Source organism: Etheostoma cragini, chromosome 6 (genome assembly GCF_013103735.1).
Source record: "Etheostoma cragini isolate CJK2018 chromosome 6, CSU_Ecrag_1.0, whole genome shotgun sequence".
NCBI classification, from domain to species: domain Eukaryota; kingdom Metazoa; phylum Chordata; class Actinopteri; order Perciformes; family Percidae; genus Etheostoma; species Etheostoma cragini.
The window spans coordinates 13,075,697-13,088,460 of record NC_048412.1 but is presented as its reverse complement, the minus strand read 5'-3'; the positions used below and the strand labels follow the sequence as shown (position 1 = coordinate 13,088,460).

Sequence of the window (12,764 nt, the reverse complement as noted above, 5' to 3'; positions counted from 1 at the left end):
GGTGTAGCTACAAATACTGAACAATGAAAAAGTTGTCTATAGTAAAATTGTTAGTTAGAGTTAATTTTGCCTTGTTCTAAAACTGACATTTCTAAAGGAATATTATAGCAGGCTACTCCCGTTAGTATTGGGTGGAGATGTTATTACAGATAGAGAATAGAGAGTATAGTGTTGCTGCAGAGCCAGATACCCCGTCTCAAGGAAACAAAACAGCTGGATATGACACTATTAAATTGCAGAAAGTACTCCCTTTGCTGCCCGTCTTTAGTCTTACATTAAAGAACAAATTAATAGTGTTTGTTGTGTTACTTTAATATAATGTGGTTTCTTCTGACATTTACACATCTCGTCTCATTTACACAATTTTAGTTGCCAGAAAGATGTCCAGTGAATGGTATGTTTTGTTTCAACGGCTGTGGAAAACACAGCACTTCTCTGCCCACATCCCAATCTGCGGTTTTCTACCACTAGTCTTCTGTGTTCCTCTGCCGTCATTCACATTCACTGTAAACATTCACTGTAAACCCTCTGATAAGGGTTAGATTAATGTTAACGTGTGTTCTATTTACACATTTACACTCCACTACTACTCTAATATATTACTTTGTTTGTGAACCCATCTAAAGATATTTAACTTCAGTTTCCTTTCAGCTTTTTACGTGACATTCAGTTTTTGTCTTTTACCAGCCTCTGGTTTGTCTGCCATTTGCTTTCTCCTCTGCATCAGCAGGTTTTGGAAAACATCGGACCATATGGCTCCATTCACATGCTGCTGGCTTGGTTAAACACAGTGGTTTGAAAACATTCTTTTGGCCCAGACACTGGGAGGCTGGGAGGAAATACTTTTCTGCGCTACTGTGCAAACAAGTGGAACAAAAGTCCTACAACTTAGTCCTTTTACCTGCAGCTTAGCTTTCAATGCTGGAACATTTAACGAAGATGTTGTGTATGTGTAAGAGAAAGGAGGTGGGGGTGTTAGGAGGAAAGGGAAACAGATCAATCAAAGGGCAGAAAGTACGACAGGGAGGTCGTTAAACATTAGCACACATGCTGTTGAGTGAATACATCTGTCTTGTTGTGCTGTTTGTGGATGTGTGTGTATGAGTGCAAAGAAGTATTACATTCCTACCAATTTCTAAAGCCAAAGAAAAGACAAACAGACAGTTTTATAATTGCATTAAAGCCACATCCTTTATGCAGTAGTGAAATACTCATGAAATACACAATTTCAGCAACACAGTTCTCTTTTGGCCACCTTGTGTGCCTATGACACGCTTTTAATCTGCAAGTCCAATGTATAGCTGTTTATTTGTTCAAATCTTTAGTCAATTCATATTCAACTTTGATGAAAATGAAAGCTTGAAACTATTCTATTTTATTCTTCTATTAAATGCCTTTATATGAAAACAAGTATTTAAAAAAGCTAGGCAACTAATTATGAAAATGAATTGAACCAAGGCTCATCAAATACAGGGACAACATAAATATTCAAAAACAAAAACTGAGGAGTAGGCACAAAGAGGCTTCGATCATGAGTAAATACTGTACAATCCCACTAAATCACTTACATAATAACTTGGATTATAGTCTAAGCAAGTATAAATTAATACATTTAAATTATAGTATCATCAACATACTGTATAAACTTCTAGAAGATAAAGGTTATTGTGTGTCATCACCTGTTTGATTGCTGGCAAGTGCTTACCCGTTGTCCTAACCCTCCATGAGTAGGGTTTATTATGATATGATGTTTTCTGTTGGTATGGAGAACAGAAATGTCAGTTTTCCCTCAACCACACTGGAACAGAAATATTCCATTTGAGGTTGTGTACAGCTCAAAAGGTCATGGCAACTGTAAATGAATGTATACAATGTATTTTGTGAGGCACAGAAGGTTCAAGTGCCCAACAAATGTTACGTTATCAACAGTAAGTCACAGTAGGTTAGTGATAAAATCCTCGTTTATTCCAGCCACAGTGAATAGGTAGTTTGCATTCCGTTATTCTAGAATTGCTTCAAAATAATACGTATTTTAAATTATGGCAAAGGTATTTATATCATGTAAACACTATTACGTAGACTTGACTAAAGGAAAACAAATAAACGTAGCCTCAGTCACCAACTTTCACTGATGTTACGTTGTCTCATGAAGGGAATCAAACGGTTAATAAACACAAAAACTGCTGCTACAAATTTTGCAACAGACAGCAACAAACAAAAATAGCTATTTCAATCCTATAAGAGTGCCTATACCAATTTTACATCTGTTATATGACATTAAACTCATGTCAACAAAGTCTACTCGTAGTTTAACCACTTTGTGCCACCTCTTTGTATGCATCAATTACTGATCATCAAGTTTGTTTTGGTTGGCTGGTTGGTGTAAAAGCTGAAATGCCTACACTACCTAACATTGTAACTATTTAAAAAATAATTTGTAAGACATGAATAAATTACTGATTTTTAATAATCCTGTCAGTTACATTGTCACGGTCCCTTTAAGTCCAAACTTGCTATGATAGCTGTATGCAGTTGACAGTCAGACAGAAATGTGTTTTGGCTGCTTATGTAATCGTTGGTAACTTTACGGTTTCTGAATTATAGTCATTAGCCTTGGCTTAACCTGAGGAATCCTGTTACACGTTCTTGCTGCACTCAGTCATCAAATAAAATAGTCCTTAAAATATGACTAATGCTGGATGCCAAGTGGAGGGCCAACATACTGCTACCACTGTATGAATACAATAACTGAAATCTCTTTTAAAAAATGGCTTACGGAAATATAATCTCTAAACATCAAAACACATTGAAAAGGCTAGTACAAATAATTTCCCAAAAGACATATAAAGCACATTTATATTTGGTCAGGTCTTTAGGTGTCAAAAATCTGTAAGAAAGCAACAAAAATATGTACCTGCAGAGAAACATCTTCTCTCATACCAATACTGGACAGCATGTGAAAAACATATTCATTCCTCATAACAAAACAAATCATCGTTTCAGAAAAGAAAGTGTACAGAAAATGAAATGTAACAATGAAAAATGTTAAAAAGAGAAAATTTGACCTTAAAACAACAGGTAAAGGGTTTACATTTTTGAAGGCCCTTTGTAATACTAATCACATACGTGGCAACATTTCAATTAACATGTTTTAAGGCAATTCATAGGTTTCTGTGAAACTTCCTCAATTGTTTTAAGCTGAGCTGGGACAGTTCAGGCTGTAGCTCTGCTAAATGGGGCAATTCATTTCTCTGTAATGCAGAACCAAGTCCAACAAGATGCGAAAGGGTAGCAGAGGAGGAAGATGAGAAAAAGAATAGCGGCGAGAGCACTGAAGAAGAACAGAGGTGCTTGACTTCAAACTTCATCAAAAGGGATCATCTTCAGTTGTTTATAGATCCATTCTTAGTAATGATTGGGAGGAGGCGGACTCCATTCAAAGTCCCTATTGGTCAGTTCAGGCGTAGAACTCCTTGGTCGGTGCTTTGTGATAGGCTGTTGTGGAATCTTTGGTGTCTCCAAGGTTGTAGCTACCTTCGTCCTTCTTCTTCATACGGTAGGCAATAAGGAGCAGGAGGAAAACAGCACACAGGAACCCAACCACTCCGCAAGCTATCACCGCTGGAGAGGGCATAAAAAAACATTGAAGGATTGTTATTTTCTTGACAATATTTGGCAAAATTAAATAATGAAACATTTTGATCTTAATATTCTAAAAGTGCTCAAACAGAACATTGCAAGTAGTCTTTATCGTCATCTGTTCATCAGTGTTCAGGTGCTAACTCTGAATTAAATTATTAATTAATAATAATTAAACCAGACATGTGGGGACAATAATGATGCCGTAAAGTCTAGTGGAAGTCTAGTGGAAACCTTACCTGCCAGCACTTCCGTCCTCTCCCACATGTTCTCAGAGGTCACCTCTGCCGGAGAGTCCATCTCATATATTCTGCTTCGACCGTTGGTGGCCTTAATTTCATTTTCGACCTCTGCGATCAGGACATTGTCTTCGCGGTTGTTGGGTGTTGAGACATCCCACCTATCCAGGCTGTTATCCTCGACGGGATCATTGATTACAGTGATCTCTATGCCGAACTTGGTTGCAATAGTTTCACTGGTAGGCCTGCTGGTGGAGCTCTGTGAGAACCAATCAGCTGTTGTGCCAGCCACCTGGAGAAAGATAAGCAGTAGTTCGAACTATAGTACGTAGTTTCTGTCAACCCCATGAGGAATTCAAAGTAATGACAACAAAACTGTTGCATGTCCACATGATACAAGCCTTCCTTGACTGCCCCCCCCCCCCAAAAAAAAGAATTTAAGGCATAATGTCATCGTCTCTCATCTCACATCAAAAGTCGAAAAGCATACAGTTGGAAATGTTAATCATTTACAATGTCCAAAGACATTTCTAAACAAAGTACATAAGTACACCATTTGTATTATTTACTTTAATCTTTTTAAATAGTCTACAGTATACTAGAATACTAGTCTTGGGACCAAAGTCATAAAAGTTCTCCTTGAGATAAGGATTTGTATCAAAGGAAAAGCAATATTCTACCTCCTCATCCCTGCTGTCCCCATTAGGTAACATGAATGGTGTTGTCTCCGTGTCCTTCCCTTTGGTTGCTGCTGTGGTTGATGGGTTGTGGGGGGGGTCTGCTTTTGGCATTGGTTGAGTTGGAACCGTTTCTTTGGAGACTGTGGTCTGAGAGAAGTTAGTGAGCCTCCTGAGTATCTCCTCTTTATCTGTGAAAGCAAAAATAGGGAAACAATCGGTATTACATGTATTATCCTTTCTTTTTTTTGTTTAGGAGTAAGAGTTACTTTAAGGGTTAACAAAATTCCACTAGTTCATAAGATACATAAATATTATTGTAATCTAACTGTCTGAAAAACGTTCTTCTCAACTCAAAACTGACATTTTGTAGATAAATGATTTGAATCTGATAATGATGCGATATTAAAATGTGACATTGATATGTTAATTAACCAGTTCCTTTTCCACCCGGTATTGGAATTCAATCTGGGAGTTTTATATCGTGCTGGAATTGTTTAGGTTATTGTGACCTTGCTAAATGCTCCAAAACATTACTCCCTGCGGGCATAAAGGTGAGTCATTGATAATGAGTCAGGGAGTATCTGACATCTGTGTGCTTCCAATAAAATCTCACCTGGTAAACTCAACATTACCTCAGGTCAAACATCTGGCCCACAGTGAGTGAGTGAGTGCTTCTGTATCTGAATGTACTAAGCCCTTGTGTCTACCCAACATGTATGGCTCATTTGTCTGACATTTGCAAATAAACAGATAGACTAGATTAGAAAACTGTTTAACTTTCTGTAAGGAAATTTGAATTTTAAGACAGAAACATGGTCCCTGTTTCCAGACATCATTTTAAGACTAACAGGATCTCAGTCCCACTGTAAGTCTAGATGCTTCGAGGAAACAGGGCCCGGACTGAAGAAAACAAATTATGACTTTGTGTTAAATTCATTCAACAAAAATGATGATGTATTTTAGAACCGTTCATTTATCAACTGCTGAAACAAAGACTATGACGTTGCAACCAAAATCAGTGTTTCTCATACATTGACATAGGTAACAATGAATGTCTAATCTCTCTCTCTCTCTCTCTCTCTCTCTCTCCCCCTCCCCCCATACAGTGATATAGGTAACAATCAAAAATTAAAATTAACAAAGCAAAACAATAACAAAACAAAGACGGTGGTCAAAGTGGTCTCCTTACCAAAGGCTCCGGATCCAGAGCCTGATCCGCCATCATCGCCATCTTCATCATCTATAGGGAGGTCACCTGATGTTAAGCCCTCCAGGTACATGTCATCTGTCGTGGAAACGAGTGTCTGGGAGGAGACAAAGAGCTGGAAAAGAGATAAATAAAACAGATTATGATTTAATTAAAAAAGAAGCACTACCAAACGCAGAAAGGACGAGGAGACACATAGATCTCCTTTATTCAAACTTGCAGAATTCCCTCCACTAATCTAAAGCACGTGAACGTCTCTACAGTTTGGGAGTAAGACAATACCGTTCACAGCCAATGACCTATGCTGGCCAAATATTCACTGGTGTCTGTCAGTTTAAACACAGTGTGTACTGCATCCATACTGGTGCATGTACAGTAGATGGATGCAGGAGATGGAAGTTTTATTTAGTTCATTTAATGTGTTGTGGCAGTAATTTGTGACACTTCACAGCGCCAGACAGCAAAGATCTAAGTGTATTTCAGAGGAGGAGGGAGAGATAGAGCAGCTTCAAAGGCAACACACAGAACAGACAACTGGGCACACACACGGGGAAAAAAATGCTTCATGTCGTGTAGGAAAAGCTCCCACCAACCCAAACATTACACATAGGAGTCTGATGAAAACCAAAACCCTGCTTGTCCTGTCATCTAAAGCTTTGTCTGATATAAAGTAGACTCCACTCAAAACACTGAGTAGCTGGAGTTGATTAAGTTATTCATCAGCTTGCTGAAACATGACTGTCTCTAGGTCTGAAGAATAAAACAAGCTGCTTTAGGACGATGTTAACATAACGGCTTGGGAAGACTAGAAAAAACATTAATAAAAAGGAAAGCAACCTGATAATGGGTCATAAATTAAAAAAAAAGAGGAATGGCTAGGCAGATGTAGACACACACACACACAGAAACACACACACACACGGCCCATTGAGACCTGAAATATGTCTGGTATGTATACTATGCTTCCACTAACACAGGTGCTGAGAGAGGGAGAAACGAGGGAGACTGGAAGGGAAGAAGAGAGACAGAGACAGTAGTGTATGTTTTTCTTGAAACAGGTGCTGGGGACATACTGTATGAGGAGGATCGTTTAGTGCAATAAATATTCAAACTATTTTTTACAAATACTAGCCTTTCAATGCCAGATACTTCATTCTGCTTGGGAACATATTTTTGGTATTAATAAACTACAGTAGATCAAGGCGTAAAAAAAACCTTAGAACATTTATTTGTGACTCCTGAGATATCCTATTTTATTCGAGCTAACAGAGATGCAAAAAAGCATTATAACATGAAACCAGATTTGGTGTTCCAATTGTGGCAAAACAGGCCAAACAGAAAACCATCTTTTTTCACAAGACAGCAGAGTCTCGCAATGCCAGGGCTGACTAGCAGAAGGGGCTCTCGCATTCTTGCTGGCTTCAAGCGGGGATTACAATAGCAGATGCTGTGCCCCCCCCCCCCCCCCCCCCCCCCCCCCCCACACACACACACACACAGACATTTCACTTCTCTTGAAAATAACTTTTGTTTTTATGTAATTATTGTGGATGACCAAAGAGAATTAGAGCTGTCTTATATTTACCCTCAAACTCACGGCTCCAGGTTGGACACAAACTAGATTGTTTGGTCTCTTTGAAAGAGAACTCATGCTCACGTCTACACTGATTGGACAGTCCCAGTGAAGGAGACACACACTGTACACTCTGAAATGAGCCGGATTCCTTTATAAAGGCCACAACAACAACAACAACAACAAGTATTAATACTATTTCTGTAACAGAAATCAAGTGCTGCTGAACTGATGAACTGCCAAACGCACCCCCTCCACCATGTACATGTACTTTAAACAGAATCCCTCATATACACCGGGATATAGGCCTAGGCAGTATGGCTGCAATCATTATCACCCTTAATTAGGAGATATTCTGATATCAATAAATATGACAATGTGGTAGATGGTAGATCCAAATCATACAGAAAAATGATCCAACTGATGTTCAAAGCAGTTCACTGTTTCACTGGTATACATTACACTCTTCATGTGTGTAAAACTAAAACATTAGAAACTCATTTTAGAATTACAATATATAATGTGCTCTGGGGGAAAACACTGGAAAACTCAAACAGAGGTTAGTATGAAGGTTAACAAGATCATATAATATTATTATCATATTAGTTTGTGCTGAAAGTCTATGCATGATCATACTGATAATAATTACATTTTGCCAATCCCTACTGCCCCAGGAGGGCACCAGCTAACAGCCATTTATTATTATGATTATTATCATTGATTCAACTGTTTTCATCTGAAGTGTTCTTTTCAATTATTAAGGAAGTTGATCAGATGTCAGGAAGTGCTAACAAATGCAGATCACAAATTCCCAGCTCAAGGTGACATCTTCAAAATGTCTTGTTATTATCGATCAAAAGTCCAGAACTCAAACATATTTAGTGTCCAATACAATACTGAAAAAAGCAGCAAAACGCTCCATTTGAGAAGCTGAAAACCCAAGTTTGTTTGCCATTTATGTTTGATAATCGACTGATTATCAGAGGTATTGATGAATCGTTTGCTGTTGATTGAATAACTTGATTAATTGTTTTCAAAATACATTTACAGACAATGTAACATTCAAAATGTAACACAAAGGCCAAAGTAAAAATCAGCTATCCCTTTCTATGTCAATGCCTCTTGCTAGAAGGAACTTAGCCTTGGGGCTTACTGGAAGACTTGAATCAGTCAGTCAGAGGTTATACACATCTGGAAAACAGACATACGTACACACACACACACACACACACACACACACACAAATCCCCCCTAATCTGGTATCCCGGTGCTTTGTCCAAGTGAAGACAGTTTTCTGGAAACGGCCTGATCGCAGTGATAAAACACTACAGACAGGCAATAAGGAGGGTGTATGAGTGTTTTTTGGGGAGTGCTTTATTAAATTTTGTAATCAACAAATCCATATTTTTTTTAGTCTGCTGGATGCCTATTACAGTAAAATATTTCCCCAATGAGCGGGATGTCATATGATAACGAGAGAACAGTCAGGTCAAGAGTGAGGTTGTGTAACAGCCAAAAGTACACAGCAGACCTGTCATCACCATCTAGATAGCAGCAGCACACAGCGCTGTGTTAGAGAGGGGGTATGTTCGACCAAGGCTATGAGTCATAAAATGTTTGACCCCCCCCCCCATGTCATATGTGTCTGATTAGGTAACAGCAGTCATCGTCCTAAAAGGCTTCAAAAAAGCCAAAAGCATCCTCTATGAAACTAATTCCAATTCTTGGCTCATGATTCCTAATCAAGTCATTTTTAGTACAACTCTGTTGGCCTGGACAGAGTATCGGTAGGATTGTATTGAAATACACAATATATCCTTTTGTTTTACACATAGGAGAATATTATAATGGACTCAATGGAGATATGTATCACAGTTATTTGCATCTGCAGACCCCAAACTAAAGGTCGTAGCCCACACTATTCAACAAAACAAACACTTTTTCATAAGTTACGGATCGTAAAATATTAAAATCTTTGTGGTTGATCAAAGAGCAGTACAAGAGAGATTTTCCTAACCACCAATATGTGGTGATGCCTGCTAAGAAGAAGTGGTATTCACCATTGTAAAAACTAAAAGAAAACATTCAGCTCTGGTTTTACTATTTAACTCTTTTCAGTTAGTTGTACGTGTACGTTTCAGACATACAACTAGCAAAGTCACAAAAATGCAATAGAAACATCCGGCAGCAAATCAGATGCTGTCAGGCAGACAGGACGTGAACAGTCTTCACTTCATATACCCAACAGTATTGTTGTGACTCATACTGATAAGCCGCGAGCACATGAAACTTTAGGTAGACCAGAAACACATACGAAATCTCCACAGCTAGGTATGTCAAACTTCTATTTTTACATTCTATTCATAGAATATCATCATTACAGTAATGTTTGTATTTGGTCTTTCTGTCATCTGTGCGTTTTTGAAGCAGTGGGAAAATAACCATTGATAAAGAGTCAGTGCCACAGGCTTTCTCTTGCCAACAATGGTTAGGTGTGTGTGTGTAGCCCACGTAGTTAGGATGCTTGCCTGGACTAGCCCGGTGGGACTCACTGTGAGTCAATTATCCAGAAAATGACACAACCACTGGCTCACCAACTCAAAAGCCTGTTTCAACATTCATCGTTTGGATGTGAGCAACGTCACTGACTGACTAACCAGTAATTCTACAGCCACACTCAGAGAAATAGATAGTTTGATCCTTCACGCCCAGCAATTTAGGCCTGCAGTCTGTATTAGTGGCAATATGAGTATCTAGTAATATGAAATGCAAGCATGTGTAGAGTAGAGTATGAATTACATTACACAATGGTAAAAGTAAGCAGTTCATAAATTGTTGTTCCAGTAATCTAATCCGTTTATAATCCATTTTCTCACAATAAACTCATGGGACCTTAGGTGGGGAAAAAATGACATTAAACTGTTTTTATTCTCTCTCTGTCCACACAACTCTTTCAGTATCTAGCCAGTGTTTACTGCCTTGCACCTCTTGGCACGTTTGGAGCAGGACAGTCTCAGGTTTCAGCGGTTTCCCTTTCACTATATACAGTTCATAAATCATAAATGCCATGCATATCTGGAGAGGTGGCCAAGTACCCTGGCTCTCGTTTGGGACTTCTACAGTTAATAAATCATGCAAACAGGAAAGATTTCGCACTTGTGACAATGCACAGAGCTCTGCTTTAGCATGTCATTTCCAAGTGTATTCCAGCTCTCTCACACTCTCACTCTCTCACACACACACACACACACACACACACACACACACACACACACAGGGTAAAAGACAGGAAGAAGTGTTGATAGTTTGTAATTCAATTCAAAACATTAAAAGCTGTTTGAATTGGACTTGTCAGACAGGATTTCGTCATTCAGTTCCACATTCATTAGATTGTGATACAGAGGTTCATCTGGTAAAAATGACATTTTAAAACCTGAACGCCCTGTGTTGCGGGGAAATTGAGGCCAGGAGGTTTGGGTTTAAATGTCAAAGCTGGGGGCCTACAGGCTGAACAGATTTGGCCCTGTGTGAACTTGACACCAACTGGACGCCTGAACTTTGCTTGAACACACAGCCTGAATATCAGTACACCCTCTATCAGTCCGGAGTTTAACAAAGCTCTATTCTGTTGCCTCATGGGAGATACCATTAGCTACCTATGCTTAAAAAACAGTTAACGCTTATTTTCATGTTGACATATTTTAGCACAGACTTATATAAAACGTCCAGATGGTAAAGGATGTTAAAAAAGAATACTGAACAAGTTAACGTTAGAACGGTATAACGTAACGTTAGAGCATGAATGAAAAAAAAACAATTAAGAAAAAAAACAAAAATGATTAAACGTTGCGTAGGCTGGCATTTTCTAAATGTAGCTAACTATCTCAAAGGCTTTTTCGTGTTTTTTTTCCCCTCGGTTTAAAAGAAAAGCAATGTCATCAAGCAAGATTACATTCAGGTTTTATAAATAACGTTTGTTTTTTGGTATTTTAAATGAAAGCGAAATTAAAAGCTACTTACTTTCTCACCGATAAACCCAGTCGCCAGCCCGACGAGGAAAAACCACCGCAGATTCCTCATCGTAACTTCCAAAAAGAGACGACAGTAGTAAGGAGAAGTAAATATATAGTAAGAAAAGAACTGAATTATATATACTCAAAAGCAAAATAAAGTGTTTAAGCTAATTTCTCGTCACGTGTTCGGCTGATGTTTTCTGCTACTTCGTGAAATCTCAGCACTCGGATGGACGACTGGACGCGTTGCGGTGTATAGTTCCTCTGGAAAACTTGTTTGCCTTGGCTCCATAGCAGTGCAGCGTGGCTCCGCGGTGACGTCAACACGGCGTGACGTCAGTTGAAGAAGACGCTGGGGGCGTTTCTGTACTATGAACACACATACATGAACGCACGAGCATACCCACACGCGTGCACACACACACACACACACACAAACACACTAAAGTAAAAAGAAATGCACTACATTTTAGGATTGTCAGGGAAAAGACATTTTTCAGAAAACTTAGCTGAAAGTCCACTATCCAAATCTAATTTAGATCAGTTTGACACTTTATTTTGTGGCAAACTCTCCTTGAATACTGAGTAGGTAATGTAGGTTTACTCAGTTTGGTTGGTGTTTACTCTTTGCTGTACCTGTACCCCCAACAGCAGATATGTACCTGTCTGTAACTGTAGGTTGTTGGGCTGATGTAGGTTGTATGAAAATATATCAATCAACACTGCTCTGCAGGTGCTTATTCTCTTTTTGCTGACTCTGTGTTGGGGAAACCAAAACCAACCAGGCTACACCAGGAAGCAACAAGTACAGCAATTTCACATAAAAGATAATAACATTTAAAAGGAATTGGTAAATAAGTAAATAGCACTTGCTGCTTGTTAGGACAGTAAAGTGCAGTATGTTCTAGCTAGGAGGAATACTAGTTAGGACATTTAACACATGACAGTGTTCTATTTTACAGTCATTTTTAAATACTTGGAATTCAATAAACATTTTAGTAACCCACACTCATTTATTTTACACCTGAGATAAGGGACTGACCAGCGTGTGCTGCCACTGCAGTGTGTAAAGAAGTAACAACTTATGAAGTGAATTCTAAACTGTAGATATGACTCTCTCTAGTGCAGAATGGTCATGACATCATAGTACAGCGTATTCACGTTCATCACAATCACACCTGACATGAAACTGAAACAAAACAACAAAAACTATTTGAAACTATTTGACTATTTTCTTTACACCAGAAGAATTTCCAGTGAAGTTCCCTTTATAATTGGGTTGATGAAGTATTCCCAGCTATGAGAGAAAATGTCACTTTGCTTTGCCGTTATCTACTAACATTATTGCTTTAATGGGACTCGTCCCCCAGAAGTCCACATCCTGAAAGAAGCATTCAAAACCTTTCTAACATT

The 12,764-nt window shown here is 38.6% G+C and overlaps 1 protein-coding gene across 2 annotated transcripts; it reads right to left on the bottom strand.

The window, feature by feature from the left end:
* Positions 1-1,468: 1,468 nt before the first annotated feature.
* LOC117945741 (syndecan-2-like) lies at positions 1,469-11,639 on the bottom strand. 2 transcript variants are annotated; one of them, XM_034873439.1, is made up of 5 exons: positions 11,359-11,639; positions 5,748-5,880; positions 4,559-4,755; positions 3,879-4,170; positions 1,469-3,621 (listed from the first exon to the last, which is right to left on the bottom strand). In XM_034873439.1, exons 1-5 carry the CDS (start codon positions 11,416-11,418, stop codon positions 3,458-3,460), a joined length of 846 nt encoding a protein of 281 aa, XP_034729330.1. In that variant the 5' UTR covers positions 11,419-11,639; the 3' UTR covers positions 1,469-3,457. The 2 variants fall into 2 exon arrangements, with proteins under 2 accessions (XP_034729330.1, XP_034729331.1); XM_034873440.1 differs by having other exon boundaries at positions 4,559-4,746; positions 11,359-11,637.
* Positions 11,640-12,764: the final 1,125 nt, after the last annotated feature.

Coding starts and splice junctions, on each gene's coding strand:
- LOC117945741 (XM_034873439.1), bottom strand. CDS start 11,418: ATGAGGAATCTGCGGTGGTTTTTCCTCGTCGGGCTGGCGACTGGGTTT. Junction 5,881..11,358: donor CTGGGTTTATCGGTGAGAAA/GTAAGTAGCTTT, acceptor TCTCTTTTCCAG/CTCTTTGTCTCCTCCCAGAC. Junction 4,756..5,747: donor CTCTGGATCCGGAGCCTTTG/GTAAGGAGACCA, acceptor TCCCTATTTTTG/CTTTCACAGATAAAGAGGAG.